Raw genomic sequence first — 18,943 nt, forward strand, 5'->3', positions numbered from 1 at the left:
ACTCATCACGCATTACCAGTAAAAAAAGATTAATCGTGGTGTGCGTCATAAAAGCTTTCACAGCATCCAGTCAACATTTAGATGAGGTGAGTGCGGCTTCGTTTATCACTCCTGTTTCTGTATGTCCGTCCCCCTTTAGGAGCAGCACACTTATCTCAGTCATGTTTACAACCACTCAGTTTTCTGTAGTAGAGTTTTGTAATCATTTTATGACTTCTTACTGTCCCACTATGTAAACACATTCCTTTTCAGGCACTTAACTGCTCCAGTGTACCACAGAGTACCCAATGAAACCATATCTGAAACATCCATTCAGCCTCACATCATCGTTATAAAATTATTGTGAAACTGATGATAGAAAAGAGGCTCAACTTTTGTTGTTTTGTTGTTAAAAACAATGTTTGTTTTTAAAAAAATACTTTTAAGATTAAAATCTTTTGAATCAGTGACACCTTAAGTCTAGTTGACTTTTGCCCTAGTTTATCCTGCTGCTTTGTTCAGCAGTCACACCATCAATAAACACTAGCCCGCTTCACTCTGGTACTAGTTCATCTGGGTTTCATCCGTCTACCTATTATTTTTCAGAAACATGCAGGCTCCTTTAGATCTGCACTTCCTGTTCTTGAGTGTAACAAGTGGTTTTCACCTTGTTGTAAAGCTTCTGTATTTCCATTCAGACCTTGCTGCAAAGTTTTTTTTCTTAACCACGGAAATCATTGTGGGATGTTGTCACTCCTAAAATTACGGAGGTTTATTAAGTATTTTGTTTTCAGTCTGTTGATAACTTCCCTCACTTGCGTCAGTATCTCCTTGGATGTCATACTGAGAGTTTCAGTGAAACGATAATAGATGCAAGTTAAACACTTGAGATCAGCTCCAGATCATTTATTAACTTTAGGCCTCAACCTGGCCACAACACTTCTTGTCAGTCAATTGTTCATTAACTTTTGAGGGTCATGTATGAAAATGGCTGTAATTCCTCAACAGTTAATGCAACACTTTTGTAAAAGAGTTAAAGTTGGAAGGCTTCACATCATGACTGTTGATTTCAAATCCACTGGGGTGGTGCACAGAGGCTAAAACGTTTGGCCTCTGTGCACCAGACTTTGAAGGTTCTTAAAAATATAAGCTTTACTATTACACAGAGAAAGAACTGATACACTGTGAACTCTCTGACACTTTGTGCTCAAAGTCCCTTTGTGTTCCCGCTGTATGAGACCAGGCATCTCCCCCTGAGAAAGTGTCTCATTGGGCCACATTGGGCTGCAGTGAGTGTGTGGAGAGCTGCAGTGCGGGTGTGCCTAAAGCTGTGATGAATGCACAAACAGCACAATTTGTGGTATTTGTGTCACACCTACCGTTTATGACTTCTGTAAGTTAACCCACGGTTTTACCAAGGAAATGCAGGTGTGTGTGGGTGCTGCTTGTGTTGTTTAGGTGGGGCTGCAGCGGAGCGGGCATACTAAGCTGATTTTTCTTTTTTCTCTCTTTTTTTTCCTCCAGCTGCAGTTATTTGCTGTCCTCGCGGCCTTTCAGGAAGGAAGCCTGTGGGGCAAATGACACAGCAAGCTCTTTGTTTTACTCCCTGCAATGTTTTCCCACTCCCTGTCTGAGCCCTGCAGGCCTCCGTCATCATTCATTCTCTGAATCCCAGCCAAGCTCTTTTACTCTGACTCTGGCTGTTGCGAATTCATGCGTGCACACCTGCCGTTTCTTTCTCCCAGTTCCTCTCGTTCTGTCTAATATGAGCTGGCAGAACCTGGTGTTGCAGATAACACTCTCAGCCAGGTCGGTTGCTGCGTGCCAGCTAGGAGCACGCTCACTGCTGCATTTGCATTCTGCTTTGCTAAGGGGGAGGACTAGTAATGGGGAGCCCGCTGCACTGCAGGTGTAGGTGGCGACATGTAATTGGTGTGTCTTTTGTAGGATTTTATTCACACTGAGGGAAACTAGGACCGCAACTAGGGCTGGAATTTTTACTAAAATGGCTTTTCTAGATGTAATTTTTTCATGTTAGATGGGTTATTTTCTGTTCTCATGGGCCGGTAAAATTATATTACATTTGTAAAGCTCTGAAACAAAAGGTATCAATTAGAATACATTTTTTAAAAGGTCTGTGGTATTTTTTATGAAATGCTTTTAATTCTCACGTTTAAGCCAGAGGCTGAGGCTGCAGGTCAACAGAAATTTCTTTATGAGTGTGTGTGTGTGTGTGTGTGTGTGTGTGTGTGTGTGTGTGTGTGTGTGTGTGTGTGTGTGTGTGTGTGTGTCAGCTCAGAGCTAAATCAAGGCCAGACCACTCCCTGTCCCGACTCTATTCACTCCACCAGCCGCTTCAAACCAGTCTGAATGTGGATGCACAACTGCACATGAAATGCTTCATCTTCGTCTCTCAATGTGAAAAACGTGTTTGCAAATGTAAAAAAGCTTTTTAAAAACTTCACCTAATTTCTAAACAGCTGAAGTAATGGTAATGGTAATGCAAGAATGTAAAGCATTCATATACACATTAATAGTTTCTTTCTGATGTCTGAATGGATTGCAACACAACTTTTACATGAAACTGTCCCGGCTCTCGTTTTCCTGTAACAGCTTGTTAGACACGAGAATGTGACATTTATGATCTCACATGAGCAGGGGTGGGTGCCGAGGACTGTTGGCTAATACTGATAGCAGGAAAGTCAGGCTGGCCTAGAAACTTTGAAGTTGTTATGTGTTTCCATTATGTGCTCCACATTCATTGCCAAGAAAAAAAAAGTACTCAAAAGTGTTGGGCTCATATAATAAAGTCTGATAATATGAGAGAAAAACCATCTAAATGCAACATGACCTATAATATACTATAAGAAGGTTGCTGCCCCAAACTAACAACTCTGCTGTGCAGCATTTTTAACTGCTTCAGCAGAGCGACTGCCACATTGGTGGCTCTGATTACCCTAACTCACAATTGGGATGGTACTACAGTCACACTAGTGAAAACAGTAGTCGGAGATCACAGCATTGTGTGCAATGAACTTCCAAGCCAATTGTCTTTGGAAATGATAGCTTCAAAGACAGGGACCAATTCTGCATCCATTGACAGTCAGTTGCCATCTGAGAGTTTAGCATATCAAGGAAGCAATGAAACTGCGATAAAGAGAGAATCAGTCAGCAATCAGTTTGCCAGTTACATGCAATCTGTTTGTGGTAATTCAATGATTAACTGAAGAGACAAACTAGGAAAAATTTGCAAATCTGCTGCCATTGCATTAGCAGAGATTCACATTCATAACTTCTATTCAGAGTCCAGCCAGGACGTCATAGATTTGATATTAAAACTCAGAAATTCCTCCACAGATAGTGATATAGTTGCCTCCTCATGACATTTAACTCCAAAAAAAAGACAGGCACTCAGCAGCTTTGCATTAATATAGAAATATAATCATAATACAAAAAGTTAGCAACCGTTTGGATCAAGACCTCCAATCTGTACGATACTGTTTTCAGCCAGTCCGAGTGAGACATTGAGATTGGTTTGGTGACAGGTTGCCCCCCACCAGGCAGTTGGCTTGGGATCATAGTAGCTACCTAGAAGCTGAGGGTGTTGCACACAGAACTTATAGACTTTGCCACAACGATTGACATTCAATCTATGACAGTGCAATTGCTGGTTGCTCTTTTCAGTCAGTAATGACTGAGATGTAATGTGAACTGTCCTGGTTTAGTTAACTTATCTAATCTGTGCTTATTATTTCTAGATTACGTCAAGTCGCTGTTTTGACTGAATACTTTGATGAAACCATTAAAAGCCCGAAGTTATCCTGGCATTCATGCTTGTGATGAATATATGTAAGCTCCTTGTCATACCCTGTGTATGCTGCTCCTTCTTTATACCCTACTCACTTGTGCTTTCTAGGGCTAATGAATCTGTATAACATGGATGAGATGTGAACTGTGCCGCAGGCTATGAGTTAGTTATGCAAGAAAAAAAGGGTTTTGGTCTTTACTTGCTCTTTTAACGGCCTCAAATAAATGTGGGGTCTTTTCCCCCCGAAGAAACACTTCAAAGCAGTGTTTTGTTGTCTTTATGTAACCACCATGTGTCATAGAGTTAGTGTAACAGACTCTGTAATAAGAACCTAGACTTGAGAAATGTGCCTTTAGGGTTCTGACTGACTAATTAGGTCAACAGCACTGTGCTATTGTGCGAATTCTGAATATATACACTCTGTGTTTGCATGAGCACATGTAATGTATGCTTATATGGACGTGTGTGTTTATGTAGAAACTGAAGAACATTTGCAAAGAGTCATAACTTCCCCCAATGACAAATGGAGGAAAATGGGCTTCTGTTGATTTACAGTGTGCAGACCGGGGCTTCTTCAGTCGTCTTACCTGAAGATGTGTTACAAATTTCTTGTGTACCACTTCCCATCTTTCTCCCGTCAGCACAAACCAGTCACAGTAGATGGCCGCCCCTCCCTGAGCTCGGTTCTGTCTGAGGTTTCTTCCTGTTAAAAGGGAGTTCTTCCTTACCGCTGTCACCGAGTGCTTGCTGGCTTATAGGGTGCCATCTGATCGTTGGGGTTTTCTCTTTATTATTGTAGGGTCTTTACCTTACAATTTTAAGAACCTTGAGGCACCCCCCTCCCATTCCCTTCTGCTCTGTGCTCACATGCCTCTTTTACTCCTCCCACTGCCTTTCCTGCTCCACTAACCCTTTTACCCCAGACTGAGAAGGGGAACCAGGTAACACGAGAGCCCTGTTTCTGCTTTGTTTGTCAAGAGTATCTCTGCTGCCACAGACAAACAAGCATGACACGGATGGAGCCTTAACCTTGATCGATCCATCTATCAGCACCCCCCACTCATCTCCCTCTCTCTGTGTCTCCCTCTCTCCCTGTGTTTCAGTCTCATTCTCCTCTCTTTTCCGTTGTTACGCACACTGACCTACTTTCCTGACCTGTTTATGCAGGCTCCGGTGGTGCAGCCATTCAAGTCAAATCAGGAAAATAAGAGACGCAGCAAAAAAATGCTGCCTGAGCTCTGTTATTCTCACAGGGAGTGTCACCTTGGAATGATCCTATGGGTGCTGGGTAGGCTGGCTATTATAAGGAATGCCCTGTAAGAGCCAAAATCCTATGAGATGATACTTTGTATACTTCTTTTTCTTTTCGTACATGTGTGCTCTTGGGCACTGGTGTGTGTGTGTGTGTGTGTGTGTGTGTGTGTGTGTGTGTATGACAGTGCACTGTGAAAGGCACTGATGTGTCAGCCTCAAAGAGGTGCTTTGTTTGGAGGCTTAGATCAAGTTAGCCTACTGGGTTAACTCCCCCCAGTGTTGCTCCTCCCTTTGCCCTTTATGTTATTATGAAAATGACCCATTTTGCTTTAAAGGAGGGTGGGAAAGAAATGATCCAGACAGTTTCTGCATGTGACACCTGAGCCAAAGGGCAGTCTAGTGATCGATCTCTGAATATAGAATCCAAATACTAGTGCTGAACTCCTGCTAACACTCGCTTTGTGTTTAAACGGGGCTCCATATAGCCCGTGAGTCTGAATGCGGACTTAGACAGGATTACACAGCAGCCTTTTCTGTTTTAATACAATAAACGCACTGGGACTTGATCAGGAGGTTGGCAGGACAGTTGAGCTAGTGGCAGCAGTCAGAGGCTCAGACTGGCTCTGCCCTGGCTTTGTCCTCTGCATCACACAGCGCTGACTGTCACAGGTCAGATGCTGTTCAGTCCGGTCTGTGTTGCTCCTCTGCTATAAATATTCACCGACGTTATGTGGGGCACACCTGTTTAAGTTGTTGCAAATCTAAAGCGATCCCTTAACCTTTTGGCTGAACGTTTCACGTCAAGAGTGGGATAGAGTTGATATTTTTGTTTCATTTTAAAAGCCCTCAACGTCACGTGGAGAGAAATCAGAGGTTGAAAGCACGAGTCATAAGCCGCCAGAGAAGCCGTAATCAGAAGAGCGCACGCACAAGTGTAATGTTTAGTGGTTATTTCATGCAATGAGCTTGGGTGTCTGTGTAGAAGTAGGCCAGTGTTACATCAGACGAGTTTTCTGGCGCCACCAGGCAAAGTGTGTCAGTGTGTTAGTGCGACGCTCCTCTCTCTGCAGATTGGTCTCGGATGCCAAAAAAGAGCAAGTGGGGACATTTAGCTCAGTACAAGGCTATCTCTGCTTAGTGAAAACAGGGTGTTCCTGCTAAACTTTTTGAGAACAGCAAGAAGGATCTTTATAGGAAGAACCTTTATAAACTTCAAGAAACACAAGAAAAATTGCTCTAATTTAACATGTTTGCGTTCTCATTGTGACTCATTCTCTTATGCCAATCACTGAGTAATTATTACCTAACTGATGACTCTTGCATAAGGTTCATGGATCATCATCTCAGTTGATAGCAGAAACTAGGCTGCCAGCTTGGATATGGTGCCTACAGACTGTGTTTTTGTACACTGCCAGCCAAGAGTCGTACACAGATCCAAACGACTGCTCACTTCAGTGTCAGCCGTGTGCAGCGGGCTATAAAAGTCAGTGGATAAGGTGGATATGAACGTGCACGTAGCATCAATGTAGGTGCGATTGCATTAAGCCACCAAAACACAAACAAGGACAAACAAGAATTTTTCTTGATATGTTGACGGGTCAACATTATTTCTTTTTTATTTGAGTTTTCTTGAAATGCTCCCATCTTCCACAATGAACATTAGTGTCTTTACATATGTCAAAAGGAAGCGATGGTAATGACCAACCAGACCAACCACCACCCATCTCTACACACCACACTATCTTTGCCTTTTTTCTTTTCTTTTTTTTTGTCCTTGTCTTTTTCATTAAAACCATCAGCAAAACCACAAACATTACTGATTAATACACACTGAAAAGGGTGGGGGGAGCGTAATGAGGCAAATACATGTCATCACAGTCAGTAGGAAAAAAGACACAGTATAGAGGAAAACAGAACATCACCTCTTGACTATAAAACAAAACAAAACAGGATATAAAAACCAATGAAACAAACGTTACAGTGTTGTTTGAGGGCGGGGAGGGGAAACTTTACATTTATACACAAGCACCAAAAAGCCAAACATGGTACATAGACTTTTTTCTTTTAAAAACTAGAATCCAGTGAAGGCAATTCAGCACTGCCCAGTAGCAGAACTACCACGAATAACCCCTGATAATGAACAACGGAGAAAAATGGGAAACAAGGGAAGTGCCCTCTCTTCGTTCATTTCAGAATTTTTTACTCGATCGAAGAGTTAGAGAACTTCGCTGTAGCGTCAGCTTATGAGCTGTATTAACTCAGTTACGCATGTTGAATGCGAGCCATAGGGGCCATGCTTGGTCACACTACAAAACCACTTTTTCATGACAATAAAAGTAAACAGTAGTTGTGGAGGGCTCTTTTCTTAGGTGTTTCCACAAGAGGAACTTTGAGACTCAGTGCACTGTAGTGTGTTTCATAAGAATGTGACTTAATTCCTCCTGCTTTCGTTCATGCCTCCCAAGTGTCCCATGTCTGACGTGAAAGTTCAAAATCAAGGCTGCAGTATGCATCTAAAAAGAGCTGTACACATTCTCCATCTATGTTCCTGTGGGCTTTTTCTACAGTGATGGGCGTGTGAAGGGAGGGGAAATAAATACACTGGGCCAGTGAATGGTAACAACAAGAAGAAGATATGGTCGATAAAGCTCAAATGAACTAAAGGCTCATAGCCTGCAGCTGGTGAAGTCCACCGAATATTTAAAGGCTGGTTAAAGGTAAGAAAATTCAAAGATTCTTTTTTCTTTTTTTAACGAGGCCTTTGCCTCAGGGAACAACGCGTTCTCCATTCAGTGCTGTTGGCGCTCCAAAATGGACGGCCGTTTAAGTGTAAACTAGGCATTAACTAACCGATTAATGCTAAAGCTCAACAATCAAGTGAGAGGTGATTCAAATCGAATGGGTCCTGTAGCCACAGTAGACAATGAAGAGAGTCGATTCGAGACAGGAGGGTCGCTTTCAGAATCCTCCAAAGATTTGTTGCAGTTTTTTTTGTTTTGTTTTTTGTTTTTTTGGTTGAATTTGTATTCAAATTTGTTTTGTAAAATATATGTTTAAAATAGATACATATATTCATATATCACAGTACTATACAAACCAAGTGCTTAAAAAATAAAGGTGATGGTGATCTTTTGAGAAATAATGGAGATGACTGGGGAAAGCATGGGGTGGTAGAGGTAGGGTCTGGGAAGAGGTATGGAACTTCTTATTGATAGTATTGTTGGTGCTTCTTTGGTCGAGGGAATGTCCCCAGTGTATGTTTGCATTTGATTTTAATTAAGGCAGATAGCCATACACGTGTATGCTCCTCTACAGTCGGATATGTACCAAAATTTTAGCACTGATAAAGCCTGAAGCGTTTATTTTTCTACATTCTTTATTTGTGTTTTTGTTATCAAAATGTGCTTTCACTGATGTACTCAACTGTATATTGTTGGATGACAAAAGTAGAAAAAGTGGACAGTTCCATTCCTCTTCTCATCACATAAACAAAAGTGCATCTGTAAGTATGGAGAGGATGTAAGAAATGACAACTCTGTACAATATATACAAATATAATACAGCCCTACAAGATGATCAGCCTCGTTGGGTGGGAGTGGAGTAGAAAAGCTAAGTTTCCTGTCCCGAGGGCTGAAAAGGGTGAGTCAATCATAGGGCAAAAGGCATGATGGCAGGGTAGTTCTTCGATGAGAAATTGTGTCTTTGAGTCATTGAAGTTGTCATAACGACTTCAACTAAAAGTCCATGTCACCTAATCGCGCCTCTTGTTCCTTCGTCCACCTGTCTCCTTTTTTCCACCCTCCTTCCTGGCCCCCTCCCCTGAGGCTGCCTGTTTACAACCTCCGCCTGAGCTCTCCTGCTTAATGTTTTGTGGGGGCGTCAGGGACAAGTAGGGATGCTGGGGGAGAGGTGGCGGCGTGGCGGAGGGAGGGGTGGTTGGGGACTCTTGGCCGGAGCAGTTGCTGCCGCTACTGCTGCTGCTGCCGGTGCTCATGGCCCGGTGTTTGAGTCTCAGTTTGTGGGGCAAAGCGGTTCCCCTCACCTCCCCCTGTGGGTCCCAGCACTGAGCCTGAGGGCCCTGGGAGGAGGGCAGAGGCGAGGCAGGTTGGTGGATGGTAAGATGCGAGTTGTGGAAGCTGCCCATTTCTGAGCACAACGAGGAGGGAAGCTCATCGTCGTCTGTGGATGCCTCTTTTTCTGGACTGCAAGGATCTCCTTCACTGGATGTGGCCTCCTTACAAGAGGAGGTTGATTGGCCTTGGTAATAAGCCTCATGCCTGGGCCCGCCCTCATAAGTAAGAACAGGTGGCTCCTCGTCTTGTGTGCTGAGGTATGAGTGAGGCTGCTGGAGATGGTGGTACAAGTGTGAGTGGCTGACACCCTCCACTTGTTTGTGGTGGAGCTCCGCAGATGAATCGCTCTCCTGATGCTGCTCCTGCTGCAGTTGCTGCTGGGGGAGTTGGCAAACACGGTACACCTGTCTCTCTCTAGCCTCATTACGGCAGTCTGAGAGCTCATACGGAGGGGAATCTAATGTCTTCCTCTCAAGCTGCTTCGTCACCTCGGCCACTGTTTCCGTGGAGCTCTCTGTAATGGGCTGTTGGCTAGCACACACTTGGCTGCCGGTGCTGCCCTGCTTCTGCACGTTCAGCAGCTCGGCATCCTGCGTCCTGGTCAAGGAGTCCACGGGATAAGAGGCACTGCTGGCACCGTACAGAATGACGCTCCTCTGGGCAGCAGGCGGATGAGAGGCGGCCTGGCTGACAGTGTTGATAGAAGTAACGGGCTCCTGATGGGGTTGGGGCTGTTGGTGAAGGTGGTGCTGCTGCTGCTCTTGGCTGTGATATGTAGCCTCTAACTCCTGAGAATGCTGCTGGATCTGGTGGTGGGTGGGCACAGAGGCCAGTCCACGGTGGATGTTAAACATGATCTGGGTGGTGGTGCCGTTGGTGATGTCCATCTCCAGCCTGTCACCTTCCTGCTTGATCTCAAAGGGGATTGGCTCTGGGCTGTCCCTGGAGGAGCCGTCAGACATGTCAGAGAGGGAACCACGTGGAGAGTATTTCACCAGCTGCCTGTGGCCTTCACTGCGTCCCGACTGCTCCGTTTCAGAGGAGTCAGAGTTCACCATCACCTGAGAACCACTAGAGTAACCACTGGAGTAGTACTGAGTTGAGGAGGAGGAGGAACCTCCATTTCCTGCATTGCTACCCGCACTGATTTGTTGACTCTTTTCAATGTAGGAGGCAGTGCTTATTAAGCCGAAGCGCAGCTTCAGCTGGAGCAGCTCTGTCTTGAGCCTCACATTCTCATCGTTCAGTGCAATGACGCGGTTCTCCAGAACCATATCATTGAGACGCCGCTTCTCCCGGGAGCGCTTGGCGGCCTCGTTGTTTTTACGGCGCTTCTCCCAGTAGGAGGCGTCCTTTTTCTCATCGGAAATGAACTCCCGCTTTCGCCTGCAGCTCATGTTGGGCTTGGGTTTGATGAGACGCCCCATACGAGTTGGAGTCCCTTGGATAGAAGGCAGAGACTCTTCATAACCGCTGAAGGTCTCAAGGCAGTTTAGGTTATTCCCTGAGTTTTTGTTTAACGTTTTGAGAGCCGATGTTAGATTTTCCATTTTTGTCGAGAGGCAGCCAGTTTGAAATGTTGCTGGGTGAACTGAGTGAAGAATTAGGCCAGAGGTTAAAGGTGGGGGTGGTGGGAGGTTGGGGTAGTGATGAAAACAACTGGTCTCCCAAGGCTCTGGGTCTAGTTATTGTAGATGTGGTATACTTATGCCAGGTAAACAGTCAAGTGTCCAAATTAGCCAAAAAGATAAAGAACAACTGTAGCTCAGCATTAGCAACCCACATTTATCCACTTGAAGGGTTATCAATTCAGTGTCCGAGCTCCTCGGAGTACTACAGACCCAAAGCAGTTCAGATCAGTCCTTTAGTTCCCTCTTTTTCTTCCCAAATTCTTGCTTTAGTTGGTTGTTAAAGGTTTAGCATAGAGCACACGGAGCTAAACTGGCAAGGAGGTGTCCTAGATCTCCACGTAAACAGCAGGATGTAGGTCGGCCTGTCTACCTCAGCGTGTCAGTCTCTTGGGGAGCGCCGCTCTCCCTCCCTCCGTCTTTCTCTGTTCTCTCTGCAGTTGACTGCAAGATGAAAGCCTGCAGAGATAAAAAACAGAAAAAAAACATTTGTTAATCCACTGCTGACTGCTGCTGTTCCATCCTGCAGCCTCACATCAGAACTACAGTTATTTGAACTTATTATTATTATTATTATTTTTTACCATTTTCCAGCTTCTTTTGGCATGCAAAATAATATAATAAATACATGTCTATAACAGAAAAGCTTTCCTCTGCTGTTGGGATGTCTGGCCTTTACTGAGTGTGTCGCCCCTGGCAACCAGTGAATAGATGCTAGACCTCACTGTCTGACCTTTCGGCCTTGCTATTGATCCGATCCGTCTGGAACCTATGACCCCCGGCCCGGTCACGTTGACTTTTGTGATGCAATGTGAGCAGTGGGTTCATCGCCAGGCTGATGATCCTGTTTTGTTTCAACACCCAGGATTTAAAAAACACACTTGTTCAACACTGCATGCTAAAATGTCGCAAGGTCTGAGCTAATAGGGTTTTATGTAGGCGGCTGAGGGCAAAACTAAAGCCTTGTAAATTAAATAGAAGTATATCGCAATCGAGGCAGGCACACACACATGAAATAAAAACACAGAAATTGCATCAGTCTGGGACATGCTGAGAGCATGAAAACTAAACTGTTTAAGGATTAGCTCTTTTTTTGTTTTGCCAGATGAATATGTGGGCCAGACAGAGCAAACAGTGAGTCAGTCTCAGAGCCGTGGGGTTCCCTGACACACACACCAGACTGGCTCTCCACTGAGAAACCCCATCCATGAACACTGCTACCCCCCTCCTTGGTTCATCCGCACAGGAATGTGACAGCATTCTTTTCCGAAACAACTCAGTGCCAAATCGATGATGCAGAGTGAGCAGATAAGGCAGACAAAGGCATCGTTAATGCAGGTCAAGGATAAAAAAGCTGAAGAGAGATATGGAGGTGTGGGGGGCAGCTGGGAGGTGGGGCTTTGATAAATATAGGTCAGTGGCCCCAGAAAAGAAGGGAGGCGGGAAGCAGAAACACAGGCTGGGATAACACAGAATCGTTAGATTGGGGGTAAAATGCGAGGATGGTCAGACCATGGCGAGGAACACCTCAGCGCTCAGTAATTAGCTGAACAGGTGCACCTTTATACCAAAGTAGTACAATTCTGCTGATTTTGAGGCTACGCCGAATTAAGCAAATCAGCAATTCTTCTAAATGCTTCCATCTGTTTAAAGGCTCGGTGGTGTTCAAAGTCAGTTGGTTTGTTGGTCCACAACTTTGGATTGGAGCTAAGTATCTCAACAGCTAGGCCACATTTCCTACATTTTCTAGAGCTATCAAAATGGTTCAATTATCCCATTAAGCATCTCAGTATTGCCTGGATAGATTGGCACAGACTTTTTGTGCAAATTGTAATGATCTGTTAGTCCCCCAATTTCCACACTGAGATTTGTGATTTCTGACAACTTTTGTGATTTGTAATGTGACCTGACAGACTCCTGTTGCAAAAATAATTAGGCAGCGCATGCAGTTGTTGTTCTTCTGCATGACTTGTTCTTTCAGAGGTGTCAGACAGCAACAATTCTCCCTGCTCTTAAATGAACTGGTCCAATTGGAAAAGCGCCTAAAAACTCGGGAGGTCAAGCTTATCAAGTTGCATAGAAAATGGAATGGTAATCTCATCCCAAGTGCAGCAAATCATCTGCATTTCCAGGTTGAAGTGCGTAAGCGCTGCTGTTACACTGTGACAATCTGTAATCTCATAATCTAGTGAGATATTTGCAGCGACTGTGCTCTGCTTGTCCTGTGGATTTCATATTGTTACGTAACTCCTCACAATAAACACGGATTTCAGCCCACTTTTTTTTAGTTCTCATATACAGAAGAAACCAGACTAACTATAAAACAGGGCCACAAGTTTTGGCTTTTTGAAACTGTCTTTCAGAGTAATCCAATAAAAGCTACCTTAGAGTTACACCATATTTGAAAGTCTCAGCTGAATGGTTTAAGGGTGTCCTCGTGAGCCTCCGACATGTGGCTGCTGGGCACGGCAACGCAAGAACGAGGGTAGAGACTGTTTCTCAGCCTGTCCCACTGACCCACAAACTGGGGACCGACCGCACTCTGTAAACACGTCTTAGCTGCCTCCAACTGTACGGCCTGCTGGAATATAGGTCAGCCCAGCAGTGGAGAGGTGAGGAGACAAGGGAGGGGCTGACAAAAAAGAAAGACAAAAAAAGAAAAGAAAAACAGAAGGATGCATGGAAAATGAGAGCATTGTGCAAATATAGACAGAGGTGAGAGCAAGTGGAGCGAAGACAAAGAAACGAAGAGGAATCAGTGAGGGAGAGTTAAAACAAAGAAAAGGGATGGAGATGAGATTATACTGTAGCTGGATGGGGGTGGGTGAGTGTTGGGGGGGGGGGGGGTAAACAGTGGCAATTGCGACAGTGTTGGTATTGCATCAGAAGAAGGAATGCATCACCCGTAGCAACAAAAAGGGGGAGAAAGAAGGGGGTTAGCCAATCATATTGGACTTTGTCTCAATGTTTCTGGACCAGTGGCTTGACACGACCCGAAGCAGATGGTGAGAAAACCATGTTCCGTAACAAAAGGAGGGTCGACTGACGTCACGCGAACATTATTCCACATCTCGCCTACAGTCAGGGCGAGCCAGACGCATGAATTAACTCCTCTGTTTAATTAACTCACAGTGGAGGCTCGTGCTTTTTTTTCTTTTTATTTGTCTCTCCCTCTTTTGTACCTTCAAATATTCAGGCTGTGTGAATGAGCATGAATCATAGCAGAAGGTGTTGATGCTCTTCTTTCACTACTGAGCCTGCGTTACGTTTCATGTGTGCGCCATCAGAAAGAAACAATAGATTTCACATCTCCAAAGATGCTTTAAAACCCACAAAGGCATCGCCGCCAAGAATGAAGCGCAAAGTGTTTCATTTTGCATGCGTTTGAACCACACTGCCTAACCTCTGCACACAGTTCCTCAACCTAGACCGCTCTTTCCAGTCTATCATCTAGTCTCCACAAGTCACTGCCAGGTTTCTGTGGCACTTGTGGAATGATAGCACGGTAAAAGAATCCAAGTCGCCCCCGCCCGCACAACCACAGGAGCCGAACCGCAAGAGTCTAAATGTGGCAGTGAGCTTTGGAAATAGTGAAGTCAGTTCAAAAGCCAGCACACGTGTTTCTGTGGAGCACTTCAGGAAATGGGTTGCAGGTCTGACATAAAAGGAGAAGGGTGTGTGCACATGGGTCGGGGGTGCACATGCTTCAGAGAAAAGGAGAATGATGAAACCGCTGTCCAACCCCCCAACCAGCCACTCACCCTTAGGAAAAATGCAATTTAAGGCACATGGTGCAGTGCCCCTGGGGGGAGGGGGGGTGTCACTGGGCTACAAGTCTTTTTTTGGGGTGGGGGGTGGGGGTTAACTTTATATAAAGGCTTGGACAGCATGCCATCAAGGCAAGGCAGAGTCCTCTGTAAGCTTGTTCCATGAACACAGGCCATATCACTCTGGATACTCAGCCTCTCTCCAAAAGGAAAAAAAAAAGAAAGCAGAGGGACTCAGTCCATGTGTTGCACCAGTCACATGTGCTCCATTGGCCTACTAAATGCTGTAATTCGCCTCTGTGCTGGATCCAAACCGCAGCACAATAACAAAGCACAAACCCTCATCTTTTATCATCTTACATGTGCCAGGAAACCCCGAGAAAGCCGAGAGGCCGCAAAGTAGGACAGCATGGAAACCACGCCATACTCCTGACCATGAACTCTATTTAGGCTGGATAAAGAAAGGTTTTATCTGTTTTATTTTTTCAGAACTAGATTAAAAGAGGGAGTTGGCTCAATCGCGCAATGCAATGATGCAATAGTCGTGGAATGACATGAAAGTTTTTTTGTTTCTTTCTTTCTTCCTCTTTTCAAAAATGTACACGTGTTAAAATGAAGCTGCTCACAGTGCCACTTTTCTATTTCTGCATGACCGCCTCGTTTCTTTGTTACGGCGGGGCGAGGATTTATTTTGGTGGTGTTCTGATTCTGCCTTCCTCGTCAGCGGCAGTGGTGCGCCTCATCCCCTCCTCTCCACCCACCCCGGGACAGATGTGACCTACATTCTTAGCTGGCATAGAGACCCAGTGTGTGCGCCAACCAATTGGCAGCGACCTCTGCGCAGCAAAGCGCAGCGCTGCTTCACCGCAGACTACGAGCTTCCGCAGATTGCATAATCTGGCCCTTTCTTTAATCCATTTGTTATTTAATTAATTTATTATGCAACCTGCAACCTTTGTTTAACACACCGCATATACACTGTGGCCACAGCGTGACCCCCAAACTGCGTGAAATCCCTTTAAGGCACGCATATCGCTCCGCTGAGGACGGGGAAGCCGACCCACAGCAAAAACCTGAAATCATTTTTGTTTCTCTTTCTAAATCTGCTGTTTATACCATGCAGTGTGTAAAAACACCCGCACGCTGCTGGAGCGGAGATCTGGAAGAGAACAACGGGTACGATGCCCACGTGCTGTGTAAACCGCACAAAGCTGTATGGGGAGATGAAGCCAAGGTGACTTTCTCTTTCAAAACAAACCCAAGCCGTAGAGTTACTTGTTACTAGCCGTAGAGTTACTAGTGCCTGAATTCAGCCCCCGCTCTAGTTGAGGAATGTTGCGGCTTCAGCCGGTGCTGACCTGCGGTGAAGCGCGGCTCATGTTCAATGTTATAATATCCTGATGCGTATTTACACCAGGCGGACCCACGGAAGACCCAGAAATAAATAAATCTGAGCCAGTGAGCAGCCCAGTGAGAGAAACATGTCCCCCCACATTCCTCCTTTGTTGGACCGTCTAACAAATCGTGTTCGTGCACAGCGGATTCTCGGTCATTCTAGGAAAAGCGTGTATCCCAACTCTGCCGCAAAATTTACCCACCGCCTCAAAATCGCCTTCCAAGAGAAACTCGACAAGCTTTCCACTCGCTGCCATATTTACGAAAAATAAGCACGCGTCTATTGTAGCTGTCTGCCGAACTACTGAGGAACACCAAGAAACATCTGACCCACATTTGATCCAGATGTTCTGATCCACACACACACATACATACACGCGCGCCTCACCTCGCACTCGGCTGCACTCATCGGAGCCCGTGAACTTCACCATTCCTCAAACGCGATCCACGCTGGCTCCCATCAGTCCAAGCCGGGGTTGTAAACAAAGGAGAGACAAGCAGAGCCGAGCGTCCGCGCGTATCCACGCGATCATGCCTCGATCACGCGTGTCGGTGTGCTCTGGTTTGTATTGTGCTTGCTTCAGACTAATACGAGCCTACGGGCCACTAAAGGGTTAAGGAGGGCTGCACAGCCGCGTTAACCTTTACAAAGAGCTGCTACACGTGACAGAGAGAAGTGTGTCCTCGGAGCCTGCATGGGATTTTTCCAGCTGTCTGCACGGACTAGCCTACTAACCCAAAAGAAAGCGAGGACAGATTTGTAGCTGCTCCAGAGCCCCGCAGCACGTAAACCTTATTCACGCAGCTTTTGCAAAAACAACAACAACAATAATAATAATTATTGTGCATAATAATTTATTATTATTATTATTATTATTATTATTATTATTATTATTATTATTATTATTATTATTATTATTATAAGACCAAAAAGAAGGGTGTATAAGCTGGTGGAGTTCCCATTAATATCAAGTATTAGCCTATATAGCCTATATATATTATTCTTACCAGCCTATTTATAGGTCTGGTGATAATTACTGTTATTAAATATGATATAACTGCACCATGTATTCAGGTTAAATAACAATTACGTGAGCCACGTGTGTTACGAAAGCAGGTGTGCGGGATAAGCACAGAAGATTGGCTCCTAAAAGCACCACAACAAACCATGAATATTCAATTTGGGCATGCGCGCTAAGAAGCGGATGCGTTGACCCTGCCTACAACTCCGCTCCACGGCGGGCTGTCCGCACTCACCTGCCCCTGCTTCCACCAAGCAGCCGCACCTTTTTTTTTTCTTTCTTTCTGAAAGAATCCCATAATCTTTTTGCAAAGCCCCCCGGTCCCCCACACCGACTTCCTCCCATCCGCTTCCTCTCTCTGACACAGATCCTCATATAGCTCCATACACTCTCAAGGAGGCGGAGTACAGCCTCGCCTTGACATTGAGGCGAACACATCCAGGCACCAAAACAAATTGTAAACGCGGCGACCAGCTGCTCAGAGGAAAAAAGCAACTCAGGAATATATATATATATATATATATATATATGCTCTGATCCACACACACATACATGTATTGGGCATGTATGCACCAGTCAATAACAACAACTTACCTTTTTTCTGTTTTAAAAGCGACAGGATCCACACACAGTCCGGCTCCTGCCCAACAGTCCGCTTTGCTGGCTCTGTCTCTCTCTCCTTACAGTATCTCCCTCTCTCTGTCACACACACACGCCGTTTGCCACTTTGAAAACACCAGCTCTCCCGATTAGTGCAGGTATATGCGAGAGTGAGAACACAGTGCCTTGTTTTGAGCGCGCTCCTCATGTCATGTTTGCTCCAATTCCTCCCTCCCTCCAACTCTCTCTCTCTCTCTCTCTCTCTCTCTCTCTCTCTCTCTCTCTTTCGCTCTCTCGCTCTCCCTCCGTGTGTGTGTCTCTGAATGTATGTTAGTAGGTCAGTTGTTGCATAACAGGACGCTTTGGGTGCCTAGTCACGTTTTTTGTTTCTCTCTCGGATGTGGCCCCCTCCCTGTCTCTTTCTTCTTGCCTTCAAATCCTGTGTGGGGTGGGGTCAGGGGTAGTGGGGGTGGGGGGTTCAGGGGGAGGAGACAGGTCCAGTAGGGGAGGGACTATGCTCAAAGGCAATTTCAGCCAGATGAGGGCATATGATACCCATAATGAGATTGCTAGATATTGAAAAAGCACACACACACAGACAGGCTGGTCCGGGGAAATCAGAGTCCCATCCTCTGTGCAGATACCCAACTTGACATGCCTGCCACGCAGCTTCTTGAGTGTGCTAGTCAACCTGCTTTTAAGAGTGAAAAGATCAATTTGACATTTCAGCTGAGCCCGACAACACTGACAACACCAAAGCTTCAGCAGCTGGGCAGTTTGGCTTTAACGTTGTAATTTGCACTGTTGCCCCATTTTAACCATACGCCACAACCTTCTATGTAACCTGATGTGCACCTCCTGAGAAACGTAACTACACGTGTACCGCATAACACAGGTGTGGGCAACTCCAGGCCTCGAGGGCCAGTGTCCTGCAGGTTTTAGATGTCACCCTGGGTCAACACACCTGAATTAAATGATGAGTTCATTACCAGGCCACTGGAGAACTTCAAGACATGTTGAGGAGGTCATTTAGCCATTTAAATCAGCTGTGTTGGATCAAGGACACATCTAAACCTGAAGGACACTGACCCTTGAGGCCTGGAGTTTCCCACCCCTGGCATAACGCAACAACTTGAATAGTGTGGGAGGTTGGATAAAAGGAGTTTCCAGTTACTATGTAAGTTAGGACGACTGGAAATAAAGGGGCACCCATCCTACATGGGATCTGCAAAAGTACCCTACATGGCTTCTTACTGAGCACTGGGAAGTACAAGAACTGTGAGAAGTACAGTTTTTGGATTTAATATTCTTGAACATTTGAATATTTCCTCTTTGTATTATTTTATATCAACTTTTCACTCCATTTCCAAGTAGGATGCTTTAGAGCAGGGAAACACATTTTATATTGAAGACTACA

The 18,943-nt window shown here is 45.2% G+C and overlaps 1 protein-coding gene across 1 annotated transcript; it reads right to left on the reverse strand.

Annotated features, from left to right (window-relative positions):
• Window positions 1-6,617: 6,617 nt before the first annotated feature.
• Window positions 6,618-17,207, reverse strand: nfil3-2 (nuclear factor, interleukin 3 regulated, member 2). Its single transcript, XM_005926733.3, has 2 exons — window positions 16,293-17,207; window positions 6,618-11,201 (listed from the first exon to the last, which is right to left on the reverse strand). The coding sequence occupies exon 2, from the start codon at window positions 10,662-10,664 to the stop codon at window positions 8,793-8,795; it is 1,872 nt and encodes a 623-aa protein (XP_005926795.1). The 5' UTR covers window positions 10,665-11,201; window positions 16,293-17,207; the 3' UTR covers window positions 6,618-8,792.
• Window positions 17,208-18,943: the final 1,736 nt, after the last annotated feature.

The sequence above is a fragment of the Haplochromis burtoni genome, unplaced genomic scaffold (assembly GCF_018398535.1).
Source record: "Haplochromis burtoni strain Fernald_Lab_line unplaced genomic scaffold, NCSU_Asbu1 Contig_45, whole genome shotgun sequence".
In the NCBI taxonomy this organism is placed as follows: Eukaryota; Metazoa; Chordata; class Actinopteri; order Cichliformes; family Cichlidae; genus Haplochromis; species Haplochromis burtoni.

Bases quoted from the DNA above. Each gene is read 5' to 3' on its own strand.
- nfil3-2 (XM_005926733.3), bottom strand. From the start codon at position 10,664: ATGGAAAATCTAACATCGGCTCTCAAAACGTTAAACAAAAACTCAGGG.